Source organism: Oryctolagus cuniculus, chromosome 8 (genome assembly GCF_964237555.1).
Source record: "Oryctolagus cuniculus chromosome 8, mOryCun1.1, whole genome shotgun sequence".
NCBI lineage: Eukaryota > Metazoa > Chordata > Mammalia > Lagomorpha > Leporidae > Oryctolagus > Oryctolagus cuniculus.
In genome coordinates, this window is record NC_091439.1 from 70,099,668 (window position 1) to 70,127,223 (window position 27,556).

The window sequence follows — 27,556 nt, forward strand, 5'->3', positions numbered from 1 at the left end:
ATGCAGTCTGTGTAGAAAAGTAGTTTCTTGGGACCAGCGCTGTGGCGAAGTTTAGCCTCCACCTGCACTACTGGCATTCTTTAGGGGTGCCTGTTCATGTCCTGGTTGCTCCACTTCCAATCCATCTCCCTGCTGATGCCTGGGAAAGCAGAAGAAAATGGCCCAAGTGCTTGGGCCCCTGCACCCATGTGGGAAACTCAGATAAGCTCTTGGCTCCTGGCTTCACTCTGACCCAGCCCCAGCCTTTGTGGCCATTTTGGGAGTGAACCAGTGGATAAACGATCTCTCTCTCTCTTTCTCTCTCTCTCTGTATTTCCCTCTCTCTATGTCTCTGCCTTTCAAATAAATAAATAAATCTTTAGAAAAAAAATTTGTTTCAGGATTTCTCATGATCCCATGCCAGTCCTTGAAAGTACATGGAGAAAAGACTATTTTTATCAATTCAGCAATTCAGAAAAATGAAGTATTTCAATATCTTGCTCCAGGTTCTTCATTGTAATAGCCATGCCAGTACCAAAAACTTGATTTTCTTCCTTTTAGTCAAATGTTTGTTTGTTTATTTTATCTTTTAGTTCTCTCCACCAGGAAAGATGTTCATACCACAGAAACCAATAAACTCTCATTTGACTAGACTACTATTAGTATTTCAATATCATTGTGATTTCTTAAAAATGAAATTCCTTCTCTCTATTTATGTAGCTTTATCAATTATATTGCAAAAGGACTTCTAGTACCCATAGCTACTTCTCTTCTCCTTCCTGGGCATGTGGGAACATGACGTTCCCAACCTCCTGGAAGTTCAGTTTCTGGCCAATGGGCTGCAAGTAAAAATTCAGCTGCTTATCCCAAACACTGGCATTTTTTTTTTGACAGGCAGAGCTAGACAGTGAGATTGAGAGACAGAGAGAAAGGTCTTCCTTCCATTGGCTCACCCCCAAATGGCCGCTTCGGCCAGCGCGCTGGGCCGATCTGAAGCCAGGAGCCAGGTGCTTCTCTGGTCTCCCATGCAGGTGCAGGGCCCAAGCACTTGGGCCATCCTCCACTGCTTCCCGGGCCACAGCCGAGAGCTGGACTGGAAGAGGAGCAACCAGGACAGAATCTGGCACCCCAACTAGGACTAGGTTTATTGTCGGGTGGCAGAATCCCCACGGGCTGCAGGGAGAGGGCCAGAGAGCAAGGTATCAGAGAGAAGGATCAGGAGAGAGAGAGAGAGAGCATGTGTGCTGGAATGGGTCCTGCTATACATTTTAGGGGGTGCGGGACAGGGAAGTAGGAGCAGGGAATCCCAGTAGGGTCGGGGCGGAGCTGACACTAGTGGTTAGGCCATGGGGCTTAGGACAGAAGCTTACTGTGCAAGGTAACTACAGGATCCTGAGTCTAAGATGGCATCCTAGACATAGATGGTGCCACAGATAAGATGGCACGATTTTAGTAATGGTAATTCAAAGTAAAGTTTTATTGGCATATCTGTAGCAGTATTATCTTCTGGCATTCAACAGTATCATTGGAAAAGCATTCTCTTTGTTTAAAAAAAGTTCTAGAAAATGGATTGTGCTTGCTTGTATTGTTTTCATTAAACCTCTCTCCTTTTGAAAGAATGATTTGAGGCACAGTTTTCAGAAGGTATAGAAATGTTTTGGAAATACCAGAACACATCATTATTTCTCAATTTCTATATACAGTTAACTTTGAAAATGGATATTCCAACAAAATTCAATGCATGTGGCCTGGAAATATGACATGCTAGCATTTGTTTTCTCTGCTTCGAGTTTTCCGAGTAAGATTTCTTCCTTCAGAGTAAATTTGTGAGTCACCTTGCACGTGAGAGTTCCTTTAAAAAGATAAAAAGCAAGAGAATTGGTAATTGACCTTTGTTCAATATTTGTTCTTTATTATAGATCATTTTGTAGGTTCTGAAAAACATAACCATTTGTTTCCCATTTTTAATGTGACTGTCCATATCAACGTTGAAGTAATGTTATTCGAATGAAATTTTTCTGGCTATGGCGGAAATAACAGCTCCTATCATGACAACAAAGTTCATTTACTCCAAAATATAACTATATATAATCAAATATCATTCAAATAAGATTGTGATAATGTCCTGGGGAAATATTCTTTCATTAATTCAACAAGTATTTACTGGCTGCCTACAGTAGGTACTTGGGGGATTCTTTTGCGTCATGGCGGTCCCATGTTAAACAAAAACCTCCACCCTGTTGGAGCCCTCATTCTGCTTTGGAAGTGAAGAGAGACTAGAGAAATCATGGCTATACTTAGTGATTTCACATTTTCGTGTAAATATGAGCATTTTCCTTTTCTGCCCCAAATTAGTCAGACTTAGCCTACTTAGTAATGTTTATTCACTTCTTGAATGTCCTTGCCTCCCCTGGATGATTGTAAAGGAATACAAGGAAAGCCTGGAAAAATAAAACAAAAGCTGTGCAAGCATTTTGGTTGCCAACATAAGTAAAGCTTATACGTTTCCTCTCACCACATCAGGGTAGTTCCACTTCAGTATACTGAAAGGATACTAGTAAAATTCCAAGTGATTTGGCTGAAGGATGAGAAACTGAAAGGCAAATCCCTTTGAACTCATTTCTTCTGTTCAAATTTCATTTACAGGTATCCTATCCTCACCTACATTGCCCTGATCAGCCAGACCCAACTCATCCAGCTCGGGTGCAAATTTCCAAAAGCAGCCGTATTTTCACATCTGGACATGTCCCTTATATAATATCCAATCCCTCAATAGCGCTCCTGTACTCTCCTATGTATACTCAGTACTTCAAACGATAATTTTGTATATATGATGTGGCTTTATTTTCAAAATAGTACTTATTATTATGCTGTATATTTTAAAGTCATTTAACAGATCTCAATTACATTTGCTATTCCATTTCTTTATTCACATCCAACAAATCAAACACATTTTCTGCCTAAATTTATAAGTTGGGAAACCATGGCTTGATGAATTTAAGACTTGCCATAAGTCAGCATTGAGCACAAACACAGAGCAAGAATTTATTTTCATATCTAAATAAATCAGTAGGTTTCTGTGTGTTAGACTAATATTTTCTCAGTGCCCCAATTGTAATAATAATTGTCCTCGGTGAGTTGGATTTTTTAAAAATGTGAACCTTTACAGATCTGTTTGAAAAGTTTCATTAAGAATATGAAACATACTGCTTTTAAAATAAACAATAACTGTCCCCAAGAATATACTGTGTGTGACCTACTATAAGTGGCAGTCACTTAGAAGTGATTGCTGTTAATGCATATTTTCAAATCATCTGGGGTAAGTGCAAAATGAAAGCTCAACAGTATGTGTAATTAGTATTCTGAACACATGTACCTGGTTTCCATCAGCAAACAGTGTTTTGAGAAGGTCACCAGGACTATTGCTCTTAACATGCAGAACTAATGACTTGATGTAAGATCAGAGATCTGAAGGCAATTTTGCAATAACATTAAAAGTTAAAATTATTAAAATTCTTTTAAAGTACATCAACTTAGCCTTGTGTACTGATAGAGACATGTTAATCTTGCTAAAGCATATGTCATTTTAAAAATTATCATTTCACCAATTTACAATTTTCTGTCTCCCCATTCCAAAGAACAAACTTTGCCAGCTGTCATTCAAAGCTCTCCATGAATCTCTCATCTAAGTCACTGTCTTATTTCTTAGCTGAAATCATGTAAACTCTTCTCATCTGTAGTGTCTTGGTGCTGTTCCATCTCCCTGATGTGTCTTGAATTTTTTTCTAAATCTTTTTTTAAAGGATTCATTTATTTATTTGAAAGGCAGAGAGTCACAGAGAGAAGGAGGAAGAGGCAGAGATCCTTCATCCAATGGTTCACTCCCCAAATGGCCACAATGGCTGCAGCTGGGTCGATCCAAAGCCAGGAGCCTGGACCTTGTTCCAGGTCTTCCATGTGGGTGCTGGGGCCCAAGGACCCGGGCCATCCTCTACTGCCTTCCCAGGCCACAGCAAGGAGCTGGATTTGAAGTGGAACAACCAGGACTCAAATTGGCACCCACATAGGATCCTGGCATTGAAGTTGGCAGCTTCAGCAGCTATACCACAGTGCTGGACCCTCTAAATCTTTAAGCTCAGAACATGCTTCAGGGTCAATCTCAAACCCTCCACTTCCCCACTTTCCCTCTTGTCTCTTTCTGAAGCTATTCCACCATAGCTTTCTTCATGGGCTTTTCAGAATTTTCCAAATTGTGGGTTATTTTTATTGAATAGCTCAACATCCAGAATGCTCAGCAAAGCCATGTTGAAAGCCAGGGTGAGATGGGGCTCTGTTTAACACATAGAGGGGAAACACTGCTAATCCACATGAAACATATTTCTTTATGCAGGAAGTTCTGGTCAATGTCTTCAATGTACTGATGGCATTCAAGTTTCTTAATGGAGACCATTAAAGAAAAATCCCCAAGCTTCTTTGACCATGGAATGTTTTTGGAGACACAGTTTGAGAGATGCTGGTGTAGGGAAAGGAATAGAAGCATTGGATCCACATGTGTGTGACTCCAACTCCTTACTGCATTACTTTCTGGCTGTGTGGACAGTTGTTTAAATTCTGACTTTTGCTCCTTACTCATATTATAGGTGTAATAATGCTAATCCCCAAGGACTGAGATGCAGAGTAAGACACAAGGTAGAGTCAAAAAATACTACTTACCTTTACTGTTGCAGGCACAATGAAATGTTCTTATACCTGGAATTCAGCCCCTTACGTTGTTTTATAGTTAGTGTATATGTACAAACCACTCATTCATTTCACACATTAATTGGACAAATTATTGCATGATGGATGCATAATGCTTTTAACAGAGTCCCTAAACTCAAGGCCCTGCTATTTTAATCTTTACGCTAGTAAACCTCTGAAGCATTGTTCCATAAGTAGCTCATTTCTAAGAAAACTACCACTACACAAGAAATAGGTACTAAAGAATTATCTTCAAAATGAAATGTAACCCATGGGAGGACAGAGACCTCACCTGTCCTCTTTACCATGGTATGCCAGCAAGTGGAAGAGCACTTTGCCCACGAGAGTTTAAGTATTGAATGAGAGATTGAGCAAGAGTAAGGTTAGGTCTATGGTTTAGAAGTATACTGTTGGCAGGAATGTAAATTAGTGCAGCCACTGTGGAAAACAGTGTGGAGATTTCTTAAAAAACTAGAACCAGACTCACCACATAATCCAGCAATCCCACTACTGGGTATATACCCAAAAGACATGAACATGTTGTATCAGAGAGACACCTGTACCACCATGTTTATAGCAGCACTGTTAACAATAGCTAAAATTGGGAAGCAACTAAGGGATCATCTGAAGGGTGGATAAACAAAACATGGTATATATACACAAAGAAATATTATTCAGCTATAAAAGCACAATGAAATTCTACCATTTGCGGCCAGCGCCGCGGCTCACTAGGCTAATCCTCCGCCTAGCGGCGCCGGCACACCGGGTTCTAGTCCCGGTTGGGGCGCCGGATTCTGTCCTGGTTGCCCCTCTTCCAGGCCAGCCCTCTGCTGTGGCCAGGGAGTGCAGTGGAGGATGGCCCAGGTGCTTGGGCCCTGCACCCCATGGGAGACCAGGAAAAGCACCTGGCTCCTGGCTCCTGCCATCGGATCAGCGCGGTGCGCCAGCCGCAGCGCGCCAGCCGCGGCGGCCATTGGAGGGTGAACCAACAGCAAAGGAAGACCTTTCTCTCTCTCTCTCTCTCTCACTGTCCACTCTGCCTGTCAAAAAAAAAAAAAAAGAAAGAAAAAAGAAAAGAAAAAAAAGAAATTCTACCATTTGCAGCAAACTGGATGCAACTGGAGGACATCATGTTGAATGAAATAAGCCAATCCAGAAAGACAAATACTGCATGTTCTCCTTTGTTTGAAGCTAACATTGAAAAAAAAAAAAAGAAATATCTATGTGTATGAGCATTGCTGCAAATATAGTTTTGTAAATCTTTGTTTTATGCCTCTGTCAAGCCAATGGTTTAAAAATGTTGTACTACTATAGATTTAATGACCTGTGATTACTTTAAAACTTACTATATGTAGGTAAAATGCTCATTTTTCTATTCAATTATTGTTTAAAGCTATTGTCTATATTCCCACTAAACTAGGGTCTTTTTGCTTTTGACTGGTTAAAAGGATAGTAATAAAGCTTAATTTTACCAGAAGAAAAAAAAAAAAAAAGAAGTATACTGTTAACAAGATTTCTAAGAAACATATTACAATGTTCCACTCTTCTTGACAGGAATCTTCTAAAAAAATTTTTTATAAAGTTACTGAACAAATGCCTGATGCGAAGAAGCAAATAAATACATGTAGTCAAATTTAGATCATAATTAAGAATTAGACTTTAAAAGAAAGTTGGGCCAGTATTCTGGCATAGAGGTTAAGCTACCGCCTGCCATGCTGGCATCCCAGATGGGTGCCAGTTTGATCCCGGCAGCTCCTTCTGATCCAGCTCCCTGCTAAATGCACATGGGAAAGCAGTAGAAGATGGCTTAAGTGCTTTGGCCCCTGTGACCTTTGTGTGAGACCTGGATGCAGTCCCAGGCTCCTGGCTTCAACCTGGCCCAGACCTGACCACTGTCATCATTTGGGAAGTGAACCAGCAGATGGAAGATCTCTCTATGTGTCTCTCCCTCTCTGTGGTTACTCTGCCATTCAAATAAATAAATACATCTTTAAAAATAAGTAATTAAGCAATAATTAAATAAAGTTGGTATATACATTCAGGTACATATAATAGGTTTAGAGTAGGAATTATTTTAATATTTTAGTTTCATTTTTTGTTTGAAAGAGACAGATCAGAGATCTTCCATTTACTGGTTCACTCCACCAAATACCCACAACAGCCAAAACTGGCCAGAACAGTCTCCCACAGACATGGCAAAGACCCTATACTTAACCTATCATCTGCTGCCTCCCAGGATGCAAATGAGATGGAAGCTGATTGTAAAATGGAGTAGTAACTTAAACACAAACTAAGCACTCTGATATGGGATGCAGGAGTCCGAGCAGCAACTTCACTGATGTTTCTGCCCCCTGAAATAAGAAAAATGCTTAAAAGAATGTTGCATTTGCCAACTCAGTGGAGTGTGCTCGGTGCCCTCTAGAATTAAAAGAATTGCTATCCTATTTTTACAAAATGGCTTTGTTATATTCTAAAGAACATGGACACATATGGCAGAAGTTAAACTGAGAAAGTATTTTAGTCCTATTTTGGTCTCAGAAAGGCTTCTTGGCACAAATTCATCAGATTTTTTTTCATCATCAAAGAATAGGAACTAACTGATGGTTAATGCCGGGAAGATTGATTTTATCAGCCCATTACAACTCTAAATGCAAGACAGAAGTATTTATCAGACTTCCCACTCCTACTATCTTTCAAACATGGAGCTTCAAGTATAATGGTCATTGAAGAATCAAATTCAAAATTGGAGGGCTGTTTCTCTTGTAAAATATAAAATCTAACACTGTCCAAAAAGGAGAGGATAAAACCATGCTGTTATCACCAGAGAATCACTTATCACTCTCTTTTCCCACCTTATCATTAAATTTTCAAATCTCAAAAGGGAAAACTGCATTGATCTATAGTTCCATAGAATTTTCTAGAGGAATAAAAATCCCCCTGAATGAATAGTCTTCTCAGTCTAGAGAAAACAAAAATATCATTAAATACAGATCCTTATTTTACGTGTATGGTACCAGCAAACAGAGCCAAGGAAGTAAAAGCTATGAATATAAAAAGAATCAAATGGATGACCTTGATGTGAAATACCTCCAGGCCAAGCCCTTGAATGATTCATTCCCAGCTATGTTATTTTTAATCCTGTGAGTAAATTCTTTTTTTTTAAATTATCAAAATTATATATATTTATGCTATACCATAGGTTGTCTTAAAATATGAATACATTATGGAATGACAAAATCAAGCTGATTAACCTATCCATTACCTCGCGAACTTACTTTTGTGTCTTTGTGTGTATATGTGATAGGAACACTTAAAATTATTGTCTCTGGCCAGTGCCATGGCTCACTAGGCTAATCCTCCGCCTAGCGGCGCCGGCACACCGAGTGCTAGTCCCGGTCGGGGTGCCGGATTCTGTCCCAGTTGCCCCTCTTCCAGGCCAGCTCTCTGCTGTGGCCAGGGAGTGCAGTGGAGGATGGCCCAAGTGCTTGGGCCCTGCACCCCATGGGAGACCAGAATAAGTACCTGGCTCCAGCCATCGGATCAGCGCGGTGCGCCGGCCGTGGCTGCCATTGGAGGGTGAACCAACGGCAAAAGGAAGACCTTTCTCTCTGTCTCTCTCTCTCACTGTCCACTCTGCCTGTCAAAAAAAAAATTATTGTCTCAGTAATTTTCAAGTATATAAGACATCATTATTATAGTCACCCATTGTACATTAAATCTCCTGACCTTATTCTTCATGTATAACTGAAATTTTGTATTTTTTAAAGATTTATTTATTTACTTGAAAGAGTTACACAGAGAGAAGGAGAGGCAGGGAGAGAGAGAGAGAGAGAGAGAGAGAGAAAGAGAGAAAGAGAGAGAAAGAGAGGTTTTCCATCTGCTGGTTTACTCCCCAATTGGCTGCAATGCTGGAGCTGCGCCAATCCGAAGCCAGGAGCTTCCTCTGAGTCTCCCAAGTGGGTGCAGGAGCCCAAGGACTTGGGCCATCTTGCTTTCTCAGGCCATAACAGAAAGCTAGATCGGAAGTGGAGCAACCGGGACTCTAGCCGGTGCCCACATGGGATGCCAGCATTGCAGTCCCTGGCTTTACCCGCTACACCACAGTGCCGGCCCCTTTGGTTTTTTATATGTAAGATTATGTCACCTACAGATAAAGATTATGTCATCTACAGATAGAGACCATTTAACTTCTTCCTGCGCTTTTTCTGCGTCTATTGAGATGAACATAGGTTTTTGCCCTTCATGCTGTTGATATGCTTAACCACACTGATTGATTTGCCTATGTTGAGCCATTCTTGTGTTCTAGAAATAAAGCCCACTTGATCACAATTAATCATTTTTTTGAAGCTCTGTTACATTTATTTTACTAGTATTGGATGTTTTAACACAATGTTCAGGCCTGATCATTTCCTGTCCTGTAGTGTCCCCATCTAGTTTTGGTAAGAGAATAATGCTAACACTATAAAATGAATGTGAAAATATTCCCTATCCTTTGCTTTGTGCTGGAATTTGATAAGGATCATTTTTAGCTCTTTGAAAGTTTGATATAATTCAGTAGTGAATCCATCCTGTCCTGGGCTTTTCTTTGATATAAGGCTTTTTCTTACTAATTCAATCTCCTTACTCATAGGTCTGTTCAGATTTTCTGGTTTTTTCTTGAGTCAATATTAGTAGGTTGTAAGTTTCTTAAATTCTTATCAATCTCAAAGATAGGAAATGTGACTTTCCAAAATTATACTCATAACAAAGCTAACATACCAGCCAGTTGCAATTCCCTATAGCACAAAATACTTCTAAACTTGAGAGCCGGTTTGTATACTATGTACTATACAAAAAATTCAAGGAAATCTCAGAGTGTTGGTAAACTATGTGTTTTTAGTGTCTTATTTTCCTGCTCTAGTTCAAAGATTGCCAAATGACTTCATGTACGATAACATAGCATCTCAATTATGAAGTTCTGCCTTTCAAGTTATCATATCCCAATTTTTATAGTGAAAGTGCTAAGTTGCTAAAATAATTATCTGGTTTTTGGTATGACATCCTTCTAAATAATGTCAGGGTATATTTGTGTTATTGAATTTATAGTAAGGCATCTAGAACTGGTATGTTTCATATTTTAGATCATATTAGTGAAAACCAATAGGATTAGGCTCTGAAGAAAGCACGAAAAAGAGCCTCACTAATTCAATATAACATTGTAATATATTCCAGAACATCTCTACCTGCAGATTTGTACATTTTCCACCAGCCTGCATCCTAGCAGTGAATGTACTATAATGAGATTTGGCGAAGTGAACGCTACAGCTCTTCTCCCATTAGAGAGGCTGCAAGGGGGAAGCTGAATTGCCATGCCTGCTCAACAGTGATGTCTCAAAACTTCTCTTTGGGTAAAAAATAGTCATTGAGAGTGATGAGAAATGCAACTCAGCCGTACATCACACTGAAGTCTAACGATGGGTTAGGAAGTTTTTAGTGAAACACACGCAGGGCATCAGAAGGTGCTGAGTGATGGCCCCATTCTTTAAAATATTTTAAGAGGATAGTTTTTTTTTGTTTGATTAGGTTTTTTTTTTTTTTTTTAGTATTACAGAATATGCAAGATATGTTTAGACACTAAGTGAACAGCTTGAAGCTAAGTAATGTTTGATCTGTCTACATTTCTGAAACATACTGTAATATCTGACATTAATGGACTCTTAATAGGTATTCATTTGATAGCAATATGGGTTACATTTCTGGGAGAATGTAGATATTTTTGTACATAATTAAACAATAGGATTTGACATGTATTTGGGATAACTTTATGGTAATATCCTAGAAAAACACTGTGTGGGTTGCCTGGCCACTATTAATGAAATCAACTTATGCTAAAGACAAGGAATAAATGTCATTTCCAGGTTTTATTGGCTGTTTATGTATGGCCTCACAAAGATCCAATCAGAGTGATGTATTTGCATCTGGATTTCTGTGTTCATTTGAAAGTCCCTACTAACAAGTGCATACTCACACTCATTAGAAGACTTCTGGGCAAAACATGCTAATTACTTTCCTGCACTCTGGCTCCCAAATCACAACGAATGCTCTTATAAAAGCAAATCACTGCAAACTTCAAACAGTGTGCATCCTTGAGATGCCATTATGAAAGGAAACACACTGATGGGAAATCTTTGATGTTATCAGATGCGATGGAAACTACACATTTGTATTTGAGTAAGTCCTGTCAACTGAAGCATTTCCCCCACTGTTAAATAACCTGAAACCAATTTCAGGTTCCCAAATGCTCTTCAAAGCAAAGTGCCCTGGAAGTAATGCTGATGGCATTTCAAATTTCAAGGAAGCTTGATTTTTCCATCTCAAAACTTCAAGAAGATTTTAAATTTTACTTTCAAAGAGAATAGATATTACCTACTGGTACGCAAACTACTAGGCTATGGTTTGATGAGCAGAAAGTCCCAGGTATTGAACTTACCTATGTAATGAAATGATGGTGTATAACCAAGCAGCTCAGAGTCTGAATAATGCAGCTTATTCCAGGAAATTCTGAGCTGTGAGTGTTAGATACTTCATGCTTCAGTTCTTTCTTGTTCTTGTGTTGCTGACCAAAACTTGGAAGGCAAACTTTGGGCTATGTGACACAACCACTGTACCTAACCCACCTCCTCCTGAATGGGGTGTCTGTGAGGCTGAAGACAAAAATCAGTGTGTGCTTGACTCCAGCGTGCCCAGGGAGTCTGGGCCACACAAATCAGAACATTCATCCTATGAATAGTTCCTGTAGCGGGAGGGTCGGTCTGTGGCTTCTTAAAAGGCTTCAGGTTTGTGGTCAGGCAAAACATCCATGAGCCTATTTGGGCTAACGGATATGGCGAACCTAGTGAAGTTCCACTAGCATTTAATTTGGTTTCCTGTAATTGCTTTAAGTAAAAAGAGAGGAATGAAACCTGAGGTTATCATCTTGGGACACAAAATATTTGTATGTGGTTTTAATATCCTGAGCCCATTTGTCGCTGCTCTGCATTTGAGAAAGAGCCATTATGGTTTGAAGGAAACACACACTGCAGGTATATCAGCCCTTCGGTGACTGTAAATTTACTGCACCAAACCTTAAAGGAAGAAGTTTGTTTCCAGTAATTGAGTTTCTGCATGAACAGGGAACATAAAAACAAGTAAAAACAGGCAAAAGCAGTAAATGCCAGAGAGTGGGAACAGAGGGAGAAGAGGAAAGTGAAGGGGTGGCGGGAGGAGGCTGTTCTCTGTCTTCCCACAGATTCCTTAATAGTGGAATAATGAGAAAAATTAGAAAAAGATGGGAAATGAGAGGGCTGAGCAGGGATCAGAAAAGAAAGAAGAAAGTAGTGTTATTTGTTAATAGCTTAGGATTAGAGCTGTGAAGGTTGTTGTATTCTTTGGACACTGGGTGAAATAATAAACTAATCTTTTCATAGACAGACAACTGGGATATACTGGCTACTTGAAAATTCTTTTGAAACTGATTATTTTGCAAACCATAATAATGCTGCTAATTTTCACAACTTTAAATTCGTTTTCAACATACTTAATAAAATTTTGACAATAGAGTCTCCCTTTTAGGATCTTGCCCTGTCATGGGATTATGAAACCCTGTTTTCTGGGCTTCAGTCCAGTTCAGGGAGACTTTAGTGGACCCTGGGGTCTAGTAGTTTCTATGATGCAACTGCATCAGCTCTCGATAGGAAGCCTTGTTTATTATCCCAATGGGATAGCACCTACTTCCATTGGATGGTTGTTAATTTCCCTGAGTGCTCTTAACCATTAAAATATTTGCTAGGTGGTAGAGAAAGTTCTAGAACACTTTTTTTTTCTTTTTTAAGATTCCCAGAAGACACACCTTATCCTATCACATGTGTTTAAACATTTTTTTAATTTTTTTAACTTTTCAAAATGTGTTAAACTCTAAAGGATTGTATACACAAGCATGCTTATACACATACATACATGCATATATCCATTCACATACATAAACGCTGTTTAAAAAATTCATGGACAGTGGAATTAAAGGTTTATTTTAATATAGAGAATTTGAAATGCATGAATAGTTTCTTCATAGTATGCATTTTCCATGAATTTTTGGAAGATCCCTCATATATATGTACATGTGCACACATTTCTATGTCTTCCATGTCTTAAAATTATCATATAAACATTTAATTCTCATCTGATCCTGTCTTCTACATGCTTAAAACATCTTGATGAGATCCCTGGCTCTCTGGAAGATACCCAAAATCATAAATTTTTTGTCCAAGAATGATTCTGAAATTTATCAGGAATCAGAATTACTTGGAGGGCTTATTAAAACATGGATTACTGGGCCCCATCCCCAGAGTTTCCTCTTCAGTGACTCTGGGTTGCAGCCTGTGAATCTGCATTTCCCAGAGGTCCAAGGTGATGCTGTGGCAGCTGTTCTGGGGCCCACTCTTTGAGAACCACTGTACTACAAAGCCATATAAGCTAGACACTTTCTTATGTATAGTTCCATCTCATAACACTATTCTCTGTATCGGCTGCTGCACTCTCTTCTCCCTGGTTCTCAACCTCCCAATTCTCTTATTCCCATATCTCCTGCCCTTTTCATCAAATAATTTATCCGAATAACTCATATTGGATTTTTCATGTTAAATTTGGTTCCCTTGTTACTCACTCTCATCTCTATACATCTTCTTTGCAATATTGAGCACAGTTATATCTAAATAATAAACCTGGGAAAGCAGAAGAGAATGGACCAAGAAGTCCCTGGGCCCATGTAGGGGATCCAGATGGAGTTCTTGTTTCCTGGTTTCATTCCTGTCCAGCCCTTATGTTACTGCCATTTGGGAAGTGTAACTCCTTATTAAGATGAGTCCCCTTCACAATAACATAAGTTCACTGGGGATATGACTAACTCATCAGAGTCTCACAAGTGCATAGTTCAGTTTCTATTATGTAATTAATGTTTAATAAATATTTTCAATGAATGAATAAAAATAAGTTGTGCATCATTCTTCCTGTGCCCATTCTTGCCCCAAAGCAAATTCTCCTGCTTTCTGTAAGAGTTCTGCTGGTTCTCCCAATGGACACGAGTCTGGAAATAGGTGCCTTCAATCACCTGGAGACCTAGCAGTTGCCCAAATATATTACTCAGATAATTCCTCTTGCGCAATGCAAAGAGGAGCACTGCACAATGAATCTCTGAAACAGCCCTGATACCTCAAGATAAGTACTGCTAAAATGATGATCTGACATTCATAGTTCATATTTTGTTATGTAGGATTATATAATGCTGTGAAATAAATTCCAATTATTTGAGCATTTTAGCTGGAGGCAGTTTAACATGATTCCAGTAACAGTGCAGTTACAAAGAAGCATTTGGGCTTTCAACATATTATGCATGAAAACCTCATTTATTTTTTTGGATAAGAAACCAGAGGGCTATTGACTGAGGCTAGTATTCTTTCTTTCTTTTTTTTTTTTTTTTTTTTTTGACAGGCAGAGTGGACAGTGAGAGAGAGACAGAGAGAGAGAAAGGTCTTCCTTTGCCGCTGGTTCACCCTCCAATGGCCGCCGCTGCAGCCGGCGCACCGCGCTGATCCTGGCAGGAGCCAGGAGCCAGGTGCTTTTCCTGGTCTCCCATGGGGTGCAGGGCCCAAGCACCTGGGCCATCCTCCACTGCACTCCCTGGCCATAGCAGAGAGCTGGCCTGGAAGAGGGGCAACCGGGACAGAATCCGGCGCCCCGACCGGGACTAGAACCCGGTGTGCCGGCGCCGCAAGGTGGAGGATTAGCCTATTGAGCCACGGCGCCGGCTGAGGCTAGTATTCTTTCAAGATAAATGATGTTCCATCATAACCAACGCATAACTGTTAAAGTAATTTAGTTGTTAAATAATCAGCACTACAATTGTAGTTTAAGGTTATTCTTTCTCCATTTCATGTGAAGAGCTGGGAAGATCTAGCTATTGTAAAACAATGTACAATATATGGATATGTTAGCCATAACTTAGCAATCAAAGTAGGGTCCTTACAAGATGGGAAATTCAAGTTCAGGGATGAATACACAGAAGTTGATAACTTGGTGGCAGGTAAATATTGGTGATCTCTATGGAGGAAGCATTATTTTGTGGAGTCATAGATCTACTCCACTTTCACCTTCAGATGAAACTCAGAAGATTTGAAATAGCAAATAAGAGAATGAAAAACTTGTTGCGTAAATAGTTGGATCCAGAAGAAAACCAGAGGAGATGAGGGAGAATATCTTGGGTGTTGATCTGTGGCATCAAGGAGGATCACTGAGGGAGAAACGTGGTGTGATGTTTTATATATTTTTAGTAGGCACCTTGTCTTCACTTGCATCTGCCTTTCTTCCATCAGGTCTCATTGTCCGGGAGGTGAGCATTGAAATTTCACGCCAGCAAGTGGAGGAACTCTTTGGACCTGAGGATTACTGGTGCCAGTGTGTGGCCTGGAGCTCAGCAGGCACCACGAAGAGCCGGAAAGCCTACGTACGCATTGCATGTGAGTCCATGTACCCAGACACCTTGGCTTTCAGAATTTGATGGGATGATAGGAAGGGTTAGACTACAAAGATCTAGCACAAAGAAACCCTGGTCAAAAAGTCAGGCCCAAAACTTCCAAGATTTCTGCATTTGAGCTACACTTTCCTTTCACATCACCAGGATATTTTAACTTCTGTTGCATAGTACTGAGCAGTTTTCCTTTAGCATGTGAAAGAATTCGTGCCTTTTTCTAAGTATTATGGTTATCTTGTAATCTGGTAGTAATTAGGGCTGTGGGAGAATCAAGTGTATTTCTTGGTATCATTTGGGAGCTTGGTAACAGGATCCCTGAGGATGCTCAAACCCCTTATATGAAATGGTGCGGTGTTTGCACCCGTGTACCTTAAATCATCGCTATACAACAGAATCCTTGCTACAAATATAAATGCTATGTAAATCGTTGTGAGGTTGTACTTAGGTAATAATGACAAGAAAAGAAAGCCTATGCATGTTCACAACTGATGCCTTTTTCCCCAAATATTTTCTGTCGAGGAAGATTTCTTGACTCTGAGGATGTGCAACCCCAGATATGGAGAGAGGCCTACTGTGTGTTCCTTTAATGAGTTTCTTCTGCCTGTCAGTTGAATAGTTTATCAGAGAGAGAGAGAGAGAGAGATAGAGATTACCCAGATGAAGGTTTTATTTCTTTATTTTGGAACTATTCTAGAATAGTGAAGCAGAATCGCTTTCAAATTCTGTTCTTTTGTAGAATGTCACATTCAGGACTTCAGAATGTGCCTTGAAGAAAAGGGTTCTCTGATGGCATGAATGTAGGGAATATGTCTGTGACACATTTGCAGACTTGGCTTCCTGGCGCGACTTCGGAGACTCTTTAATATGCTAATGTGCACAGCATCCCTGAGAGGCAGCCCTCTCTCCCTCTCTGGGGACTTTGCTCAATGCAGTCTTCTGGCACCCACAGCTGGAATCCTGCTGCAACCTGTCTTAAGGTTCTGAGCTGAGCACTGCTATCTTGTAGGAGAGAAGCCACTGAAAAGCACATGTTCTATTTTCTGAACCTCAATACAGCTCTGCATGTTGCTCAATTCAACTTGATGGTTGATGTCGACATGACATAGGTGCAATGTGTTGCTCATCCTAGCTGTGCTGGCTCTGATACTTTCCACACTTGTATGCTGGCCCCTTCCTTCCTGGCTTCTTGATCTAGATTGAACCATCACTAAAGGCACTTCAAGAATTTCATGGGAAACTGGAATTACAGGATCAATCTGTTTGAGTTGAAAGAAATTTTGAAAATCACGCATAGGGTTTTCATAATACGTGCTTTCCATGAGCTCCGTGAAGACCCCTCACACTTCCCAGAGCACCTCTACAGCTTGAACAATTTCCCAGTTTGTCCTCCCTCCACAAATGCAGTCTTCCTAAAACTCAGGCCTCATTCCATCTTACACACCCTGGCTGCAAGCTTGGCGGTGATGTGTGAGATAAAATCAAATTTCTTACAATGGTGTTTAAGATGTATTAGTTTAGTGGAGCAGAGCTGCCAAAATAAAGTAGCACCAACTGGACATCTTGCACAGCAGAGACCCTCTTTCTCCCAGTGGGATCTTGCTGGAAATCAAGGTCAGAGGGTGGGCAGATTTGGCTTCTCAGCCTGCAGGTTTGCTAGTGTCCTCACACGTTCTCTCTGTGGTACTCCTTCCATGTATCTCATTACGTGTCCAAAATTCCTGCACTTAGAAGGACACCACTCAGATTTGATTAGGGCCCATTTTAACAGCTTCTTGTTAATGTAATTACCTTTTTAAGGCCTCATTTCCAAACCCAGTCACATTCTGAAGAACTGAGGGTTAGGGCTTCAGCACAAGAATTTGAGAGGGAAACATAGCTCAGCCCATGGCAACCACATTGCGTGGTTCATGTATCCAACCATGTTTCTACCTCTGACCTCTAAGGATTTCTACCTTTCAGTGGCATTGTGTAGGAATACTGTGATCTCCATGCCTTTCAGCTGCGGTTCATGCTGAATGGTTTCATCCTTGCCTTACTACTCTTCATAATTGTAAAACATCCCCTGTTTGACAAATATGTAGTGACGATCCCCTGTGTCCTTGCAACCCCTCTGGATGTTGGGGATAGTGTAGGGAATGATACCCATCACACTCCTTGTCCTCTTGGAGGACCCTTTGGAGTTGTCCCATCTAGAAGACTCGTCATCCCTCTCATAGACTAGTCAGTGGATGCCAACTCTTCCTTCTCTCCCCACTGCACCAGTCCACCAGTGTTTGTGGCCCGAGCCAAGTCAGCTCTCCCACCCGAGGGCAGTCCCCCAAGAGAGGGGCCCAGAGCCTCCACCACCAGCACTGCCCAAAGATGGGATCAAAGCCCAAAGGGGATCTTGGTGGATTACCACCACAGTCACTAGACCTTTCCACCATGAATGTTAAGGAACTGATGTTTTTGTAAAGAAAGATCACTTCAGTCACTTTTTTTTTTTTTTGACAGGCAGAGTGGACAGTGAGAGAGAGACAGAGAGAAAGGTCTTCCTTTTGCCGTTGGTTCACCCTCCAATGGCCGCCGCGGTCGGCGCGCTGCGGCCGGCGCACCGCGCTGATCCGATGGCAGGAGCCAGGAGCCAGGTGCTTTTCCTGGTCTCCCATGGGGTGCAGGGCCCAAGCACCTGGGCCATCCTCCACTGCACTCCCTGGCCACAGCAGAGGGCTGGCCTGGAAGAGGGGCAACCAGGACAGAATCCGGCGCCCCGACCGGGACTAGAACCCGGTGTGCCGGCGCCGCTAGGCGGAGGATTAGCCTAGTGAGCCGCGGCGCCGGCCCACTTCAGTCACTTTTTAATAACTAATTGTTTTGGTCAAATATGTAAGCAAATTCAAAATCAGCTTTGAATGGCAATACAGAGAAACACTGAGAGCAATCAATGTCTTTATCTTTCGTTTCTACAGATTCATTAATGTCAAACAGTCTACATTTTACACTAAATTGGCATGCCCAAAGTTTAAGAGCTGCATAGTTCCAAATTACGTATATTTAGTTAACTGATTTTTAGAGATTATTGTGCCAATTTCATATGTATGAAATGTAATATGTAAATAATTTTCAAAAAGCTCATGAAAAAATGCATATTATAAAAAACTATTCATGAGTTTTGAAATTGTACCAAATTAAACTTACCTTTGAATTACATTTTCCATGAACTTTATGAAGTAGCCCTGTACCGTGTGTGTGTGAATAACTTGTTCCTCATGAAAAATTAAATACATGTAAGGATAAAATTCCAATTTGTCTTTGCAACATACTTTGTATACTTCAGTATTTTCTTCATGACTTTTACATGTAATTTGGCATTATCATATAATGTTTAAGAAAGCAAACTCTTCCTCTAGGAAGAGATTGATTTATCCACAACACCTTCACCTTGAAGTAATAAGACTAAAGAATAATTTTCCTTGACTTTCATAATTAACTGAACGCATATGCATGTGGCCAAGGAATACCATCCATTGTATCTAGATTTATTCTTGTAGATATATTTCGCGATGAAACATGAAAAAAGGTCAAATGTCCAATTCTCTCTGCAAAGGCTGATCCCTGGCGAGTGGGTTCTTGCCAACGCTGCAGAAGGCATATGGATTCTCCCGTCTGCCCTGGGTCAAGTGAGCCATGGTGCTTTGTGCAGTAGCACTTGATAGATGGCTACCAAGTACATGGCAATTACACTTAAATTTGTCACAGGTGAGGATAACCACAACACTAAGGTTAAATGAGTGCAATTACCTTTCACTGAATTAGATTTATGCTTATTAGGTGTACTATGGTGGTGCCCATTGTTCCTTCATGAAAAAGCTCTGTTTTTATGTTTAGCAAGTAGAAATTAATACAGACCACTCACTTAATTGTCTTACAGTGTTTCCTTCATTTAAACTATTTAAGATATGAAAATCACTTCATGAGACAAGAGGGTCAGAGAGGAAAAAAATGGAAATAACAAAAGTTCAAAATCAGCCAGGCACAAGCTAAGAGCATAATATGACTACTGGGGAAAGTGCCAGTTTTTTAGGTGGCTATTCTAGCTTCCATTGCAGACAGATGTGTATTGGGAGGGAACTCAGGTTGACACTACAATAGCTGTCCTAAATAGAACTCTCATGGGCATACAGCTGGCAGTGTCCTAGAGTTGTTTTCAAGAGTCTCTTATTATAGTCCAGTGGGAAAACCCCCAGTGTGCAAGGGGGTATTAAATAAAATTTCTAGGAAGCTGCTATATTATGAAATATACCTTTGGTTTGTAGCCCTATTCCCTTCCACGTAATTCCTGAAAGTCTTGGAATCTCTGTGAGAGTGTTTTGGAAGCGAAGAGTTGGCTAATGGCTCGATGTCCCTGTTGGGTAGCTTCAGGTCAGTCACTGGAAAGACTCACACAGGATTAGAGGGAGTGGAGAGGAATGAAGGTTAAACTGATTGCTGATAGCCAATTATTCAATCAATTGTGTCCTTTGTAACTGGGCCTCCAGACCTCCACAGACACCTGAAAGAACAGCTTCCTGGAGGGCAGCACGGCCTTCTACACCTGACAGTACATCTCTTCATATGTGTCTCTTTGTGTAAAAAACTGGAAAACATAGGTACTTCCTCCGTGTAGGCTGCTCTAGAAAATTAATCATAGCCAAGAAGGTGCCACAGCCACCTCCTTGTGGACAGCACAAATAACACCATCTGGGGCTTTGGGCTGGCCATCTAAAGTCATGGCCAAGGGGCAGAATGAGTCCTCAAACTGTGGGATCACTGCACCCTCCAGGTAGACAATGTCAGATCAGAATTGGATTGGAGGACATCCAGCTGGTGTCTGTTGCTGTGGCATTGCTTGCTTGCCAAGGGGAGAAATCCTCACACCTGCTGTGATCACAGAAGTCCGAGTTGATTGTTATGTTCTGAGAGCAGAGGAAAACAATTCCCTTTTCTTACACAGAGGCTTTTGATTTGGACTGAGTGCCTGCCCTAGACCCAGCAGGCCAAACCAACATAGAGTTCAATCACGGTAGCTAAGCTTCAGGTAATTGCAGGAGGCTTTATAACCAATAAACCAAGTAAGCTGTAACCAATTGAGTTTCCTTAATACCTCACTCCCATTTTCTATAAATGCTGTCAGGTCGTGTTGTTGTCGGAAAATTTTAGAACATATTCTGGTTCTGAAGGCTGCCTGACTCACAAATTGTTCCCAAGATTTGCTCGAAGAAACTCACATTTAAGCTTGTCCAAGATTTTTCTTCATAACAGTAGGAAAACTTTATTCAGGCCAAATGGTAGCAAATATTGTCTTTCCTCTGCGTCTCAGCATTGTGGAGTTGCTGCAAGGGTTGCCCCTGGTGCTGTGCTGCTGGCTGTTTGGGGAGGAATGCAATGTGAAAGGAACAGCATGAGGGAGCGATTGGAGCCATCTTGAAGCCATCTTGAAGCCAGCTTGACTCAGACCCTACTTCCGTCACTCCCTGGGGTGACATTGGTCAAGCTACTTGGCTTCTCTGAGCCTTACTTTCATCAACTGTGAAATGACAATGGTAGCATTATTTTAAGATTAAACAACATAAGCACATAAAGCATAAGGCCTAGAGTCAGGGACCAACCCACTGTTCCATGAAGGATAGGTATCTCACTAACAGACTCCAAACACTTCCTTTGTTTACTGTGAATCATTATCAAGTAGACATCAAAACCTAAAAAGTCTCTCCTTCCTTTGCCACTTCATGTCTCAGACTGGGGCTGTCCATCCGTGGATGTGAAATACTCTTCTTATTCCCATGAAATTAGACAGCAGTTTTTCCACATGCCTGAGGAGGCAGGAGCACCCACACGCACATCCTGCTCCTACGATTCCAAGAGCGCTACAGAGATTTATGTGTGTATCCAGAATTGATCTTCCTGAGAGCTCCTTGGGATTTTCTGCTCTTTGTGTGTGCAAACCAGTAAATCACAGCCAGTGTCGCAAAAGCCCTGGCTCCTGAGAGAGATCGAGTTCCTGGGAGGGATGGTCAGGGTGGCCCCTGCTGCCCTCCCCTCACAGCTCCCTCCTGCTTTTCGCTGGGATGAGAGCTACCCGAGGAGTCACTGGTGGCCTAGGACTAGCCTTGCTCATGTTTGTAAGTCTCCAGCATCTAGCCCATTAACGATAACAGCACTGTCTGGCAGAATTGCGATGCTAGCCACGTGGTCTGTAAATGTTTCAAGTAGCCACACAAAAAATAAAACAGATAGGATTCATTTTAGTCACCTACTGAGTCTGCTAGCTATCATGTCAGTGTTACCACCAGTATAAACAAGTATTAATGAAATAAACTTGTGCTCTGTTGATTTACTAATAATCTTTGAGATTTGGAATGTTTGAGCCTATAGTACACCCTGGTTACAATGAACCACATGTCAAGTGCTCCAAAGCCCCTGGGTGGCTAGTGTTAGACCCTCAAATACAGCAATGGCGTGATGTTCCTTTTACCTTGAAAGGCATTAGCTCTTTCAGTCCTGGCAACCACTCTGTGTGATGTGCGCCATCATTAACCCCATATTATAGACGAGGAAATTGAGAGCAAAGGAAGATTAACAATCCTGCCTGAATTTCCATAGCTGGTATGGAGTACTGAGTCGGTACAGAAGCTACGTCCTCCACCAGTGAGGGAGAAAGTGACAAGAATTTTTGTCTGGTTGAAGTTCACAAACACATCTTATTTTCCACATACAGGATGTTTGAAAGTTATTCTTTATAATGTAAAAGTGTAAACACACTTTGGCTTCTTGCTTTTCTCCTTTTTGCTTGGTCTGTTCTAACCACACCTATTTTCTTGTTTTCAGAATGTATCACTTTCCAGATGCAGGCACTTTGTGGCCATTGTCCCTCCCCACTTGCAAGACTCTTTGCCCAGCTCTCAGCTGGGTTCACCTCCTTTTGCTCTGGTGTCCCCTCTTTGGAGGGATCTACTAGGCCTCCCAACCCTGTCACTCTCCTATTCCCAAGACTGCTTTATTTTTCTTTATACCATTTTCCTTCATCATCACTCATTTTCTTCTGTATTGAGCTTAAATCCCTAAAATATAAGCTTCACAGGGCAAGGGCTTTTTTTCTTCACAGTTCTATGCCCAGTGCCTAATAGCATGCCTTGAATGTAGTAGATGCTACATAAATGAAGACATACATCAAAGGAATCAAGCTGGAAGCATATGATGAAGCGAGGTGACGATGTGGTTCAGTGTTGGCTGTTCATTTATACAAATGTTTTCTTTCCTGAGAAACTCAAGAACACCAGATATCTTGAAGGACTGCCTCTGCTCCTGTTCATGCCACCATTGCTCTTGTGGCCTTCTTTTTCTCCATAGCTGTTATCAACTTCTAATCTCTATGCATTCACTTACCTACTATGGTCATGCTTTGCATTCTGACCCTCCTCATCTCCTTAGAAAGTAAGTTCCACATTGACAAAGATTTTTGTTTGATGTGCTCATGGATGAATTCAAAATGTATAGGATGATACCTGGCCCAGTGTAGGTTATTCAATAAATACCATCAAGCAATCAACAAATACTTCTATATTTACATTTCTCCAATTAACTTTATATGTAATCTTGTGAGTTATTGTGTTAATTTTTATATATGCATATATCCATGTATATGTAGAAGTTATTTGTTGTGTTCTATCTTGTTATTCCATTTACTGTCTACCTAGCAGAAAATAAAATTAAATATGCAATTTAACCAAATACTGCATTTCTTTAGCCAAGCATTCTAAATCGTGTAGGTTATACCATACACAGTATCTAGTAGCCTGATGCTAGATGTCTTGGTAGAATCCAACAAGTTTCTCATATATCAAAATAAGTGACCTATCTACTCTGCCACATTTCTGAGTTGGAGTCTAATCCCTTATGTAACCATTAAATAACCCAATAATCCAATTTTAAGTAGCAGGGGTTATATTTTGTATTAGAAAAAGATGTATTATGTAATTTAAAATATTTTAGATTCCTGAGAAATTTTGTGTAATAGGTTTTTTTCCCTTGTTTCTTGTAAATCTCAACTGTATTAAATAGGTAGTCATGCTGCCCCTAGTTCAAGATTAAAAACTACAATGCATAGCTGATTGTGTCAGTCTATATTTTCTCAAACACATTTGCTGTGTGTTTGTAGGCAGACAGTACCCAAGTTTCATGGAAGCCCCACAGATCCATGCATACTTATAACCTATTTTTATTCTGAGAGCTAGAAAACCAACTGATAGAACACTGTCTCATAAGCCATATTTTAGGGGAAATCATCAACCCATATGTCATAGGCAGGGCTGATAACCCACTGGACTGAAATATATTATTAAAGTATGTTTTATGCCAAGTGAAAAGTAGCATGTGTAGTTAAAATGTTTGTTTGCAAAAAAAAAAAAAACTTATCTGCAATTATTTTAGTCTTTTTGTACATTCTAAGAAAAGAGCCTTAAGTTCTTGGCATGTCAGGTTCTTATCCACAAAGCTGGCATGTTTCTTACTGTTTATCCCTAAGACATACCTTAAAAATGTTGTAATGACATGCAATCACTTTTTCTGAATCTTAAGATTCAGTACGAATATAAAAGAGTGACTTGTATGGTTTTTTTTTTTTTCTTTTCCCTTTTGGCATTCTAGTTCTAAAATCTTTCTTTAAAAAGGAAAAAAAAAAAAACCTTTAGCCAGATTATGTGAATACAAATGTATTTGTTCTGTAAATGCCCCAAAATCAAGAAATAAAAAATAGCTAAAATTGTGTTTCCCTTCTACAAAGACTATGCTCTCTTGGAATTTCTTTGTTGAAATGATCACAGCACAGTAAGGGATACCCAGGCATTAGCCCAACTAGTGATAATACCAAGATAATTTTCCTGATGAGCTTAAAGATCATTCTGGCCTCTGTCCCTGCATATGAATTATAGTATTATGAAAGTTTTCATGTGAATTCTGAAGAGCAGATCAAAACTTTAGCTCTTAAAATGATAGAATGAGGTTATGAAGAAACAGGGAGAAAGCAAAAATTTATTGTCATCTTTCATCCTTCTTAAAACACTGTGTCAGGGTAGCCAACATTACGGCATTCTTGCTATGTGCCTAACCCTTTTGTAACTCCCTGTGTGTGTTAACTATGATAATTCTCACCACAGTCCTACAGGAGGTAGTTTCTGTTATTATCTTTATTTTGTAAATAACAAAACAGAAGCACAGAGACTTCAGTAACTTTCCTAAGTCATCTGTTTGGGAAATGTGAATTTGTTGTATTTATTTATTATTTGAAAAACAGAGAGAGATCTTCCATCCACTGGTTCCAATTGCCTGCAACAGCCACTTCTGAACCAGGTCAAAGCGAGGAGTCAGAAAATCCACCTGGTTTCCCAGGTGGGTAGCAGGATCTCAAAGACATAAGCCATCTCTTCCTGCCTTCCAGGGTGCACATTAGCAGAATGCTGAACTCAGAAGTGGGTCTGAGTCTCTCACCCAGGCACTCCAGCACAGGATGTAGGCACCCAAGCAGCAGCCTAACCACTGTGCCCATCACAGCCTCCTGAGTCAGTTGGAAAGCAATTTTCTACTTACAATCCAGTTCATTGCCCAGAGTTTCAATCTAATCATCAAAAGAACTACTTGTGCTCGATATTGGCTCGTTGGTTGGATTTTGTTTACATTTATTATTTTACCATATTTGAGAAGGAAAGGCAAGTAGAAGATTAGATATTCTATTGCTGAGAGAGAAAAGCAAGGCAAAATATTGAGGGTCCCATGGCATGATGTCAGGCATCCTTCACGTTTAATAAGTGCCCAAAACACTGACGACCGGTCTAGTCTCCCAAAATAAGCTGCACCAGTCGGTTTGTAGCAGTTATTTCCTGTTAACTGCCAGATTTGGTGATGTAAGCATGAATTCTACTCCACTATGACAACATGATTAGTCCTTTCCATCAGTATTGGAAGAACAGTATATTTTTCCCTTTAAGAACACAAGTAGTGATGCTTTGTGTAATGATGAGGAGCACTTTGAGAACACATTCAAACATTTTTAATTGAAAATGTATCCAGTACCTTTGTTCACTGAGCATGCGAGAGAACTCATGAAAAGTAATTTGAACGTGTGAAAATATGAATCGTGGTAAAACAGCTATATTTGTTCATGCCAGGTCAGCCTTGTGTCAGAAAGTATGTAAGATAGACATCAGCAAGTGCTTCAACATGAATCTCGTCTAATACAGGGTCTCCTCAGATCTGCAGCCATTTGTTCAAGACTAGCTCAACTTGGGAGTCAAAAAACTTAATTCTGATACAAAGTGGTTTGGGCTGTTGGTAAAAATTAAATAAATCTGTAAACATCAGAATAAATATGAACTCTGGGAACTCTTGAAAGCTTTGCTGATTTCAGGGGCAGACGGGGAGTGGTAGATACATCAAGACACTCATAGACACCAATTTATGTAACTGCACTTTCCTAAGTATTGTATGTGTTTAATATTAATAATATTGTTAATAATGTTAATAAGCAATAAGGGATATAATGATCCTCATTTTTATGGGTGACGCAACCTCACTAAGAAGCAAGATTAGACCCAGGCTCCATGCTTGCAGCCACTCGTAGGCTAGATTATGGTGCCAACAGGCATGGGGTCCAAATCCTTGGAACTCGTGAATGCTGTTTTACATGGATAAGGCACCTTTGTAGATGTGGTTATGGATTCTGAGATGGGGACATTATCCCAGCAGAATCTAATGAAGTGCTTCATAAGAGAAAGGCAGAGGGAGATTTGACAAAAGAGGAGAAAACTTTGTAACCACAGAGGCTGAAATTGGAGGGATGCAGACACAAGCCAAGGCTGGCAACCATCTGAATCCTTAAGAGGCAAGGCCAAGTATGAAAAGCACTTCTGCCATGTTTAGGAGTGGCAAACCCTCAAAGGGTTCTCTGCACAGGCAAAGTATCATGATTGACTGGGTATGGACAAATGAGCTGGCAGGGAATACAGTGGTGCCAAATATTGCCTTTCCTAGCAAGTGCTAAGCACAGATCATATCCATTTTTTAAGCTTTTATTCATTTATTTAAGAGGTAGAGTTACAGACAGAGGGAGAGACAGAGAGAGAGGTCTTCCTTCCGATGGTTTACTCCCCAGATGGCCGCAACAGCCGGAGCTGGGCAGATCCGAACCCAAGAGCCAGGAGCTTCTTCCTGGTCTCCCATGTGGGTTCAGGGGCCCAAGGACTTGGCCATCTGCTACTGCTATCCCAGGCCACAGCAGAGAGCTGGATTGGAAGAGGAGCAACCAGGGCTAGAACCGGCGCCCATATCAGATGCTAGAGCCACAGGCTGAGGATTAACCTAGTGCACCACAGCGCTGGCCCCAATCATAACTATTCTCAATTCCCTGCCATACCTGGAAGAGCTTCAGGGCAGAAGGCCTGACTAACAGTTAAGATACTTGCACCCCAAATTGGAGTACCTAGGTTCACTTGCTGGTTCTGGCTCCTAACTGCAGCTCCCACCAAAGCAGAGGCTGAGAGGCCGCCAATGATAGCTCAAGTAGCTGGATCCCTGCCACACATGTGGGATACCTATATTGCATCCGCAATTTAAGACCTTGCCCAGCCCCAACCATTGCAGACATTCGGAAAGTGAACCAGCAGTAGCAAGCAGCGTGCTCATCTTTCTCACTCTCTCTTCTCGTTCTTGCTCTGTTTCTGCCTCTCAAATAAATAATATAAAAGCTTTCTAATTAAAAGAAGAGCTCCAGGGTTTTAAAAATTGTATCTATTTTTAAAGTATATTTGAAAGAGAACTCCTAAGTGCCTTGTTCACTCACCAAATGCCTGCACTGGCCAGGGCTGGGCTAGGCTGAAACCAGAAGCCTAAGAACTCAATTCTAATTTTCCACATGGGTGACAGGGACTCAACGGCTTGAACTTTTACCAACTGCTCCCCAGGGTGTGCATTATCAGGAAGCTGAAATCAAGAGCCCAGCAACTCGAAGCAGACACTGCAAAATGGATCGCAAGCATCTCACGCAGTGTCTTAACCGCTACACTAAGTATCCATGGGGAGCTTCACACATTCTTGTACGTAGCAACGCTAGCAGTGACAACATAGGTTCAGAAAAGAATGTAGGGACATTTTCATCCTATGCAGTCACCAAGAATTACAGAAATGATGACAGCATGTCTTTCGGCCATCAAGGAACTTTTTGTTTGCCTAACCAGGGGTTTTGATTTCTTTAAAAAGTCAATCCTTCTGAAGTACACACATTTATTG

At 40.7% G+C, this 27,556-nt stretch overlaps 1 protein-coding gene across 2 annotated transcripts in view; it reads left to right on the forward strand.

The window, feature by feature from the left end:
• UNC5C (unc-5 netrin receptor C) overlaps positions 1–27,556 on the forward strand; it is a 380,855-nt gene that overhangs the window by 245,530 nt on the left and 107,769 nt on the right. For both annotated transcript variants that reach the window (XM_008267581.4, XM_017347400.3), the window contains exon 3: positions 15,102–15,245. In XM_008267581.4, the coding sequence (XP_008265803.1) occupies positions 15,102–15,245 (144 nt within the window). The remainder of the gene's footprint in view (positions 1–15,101; positions 15,246–27,556) is intronic.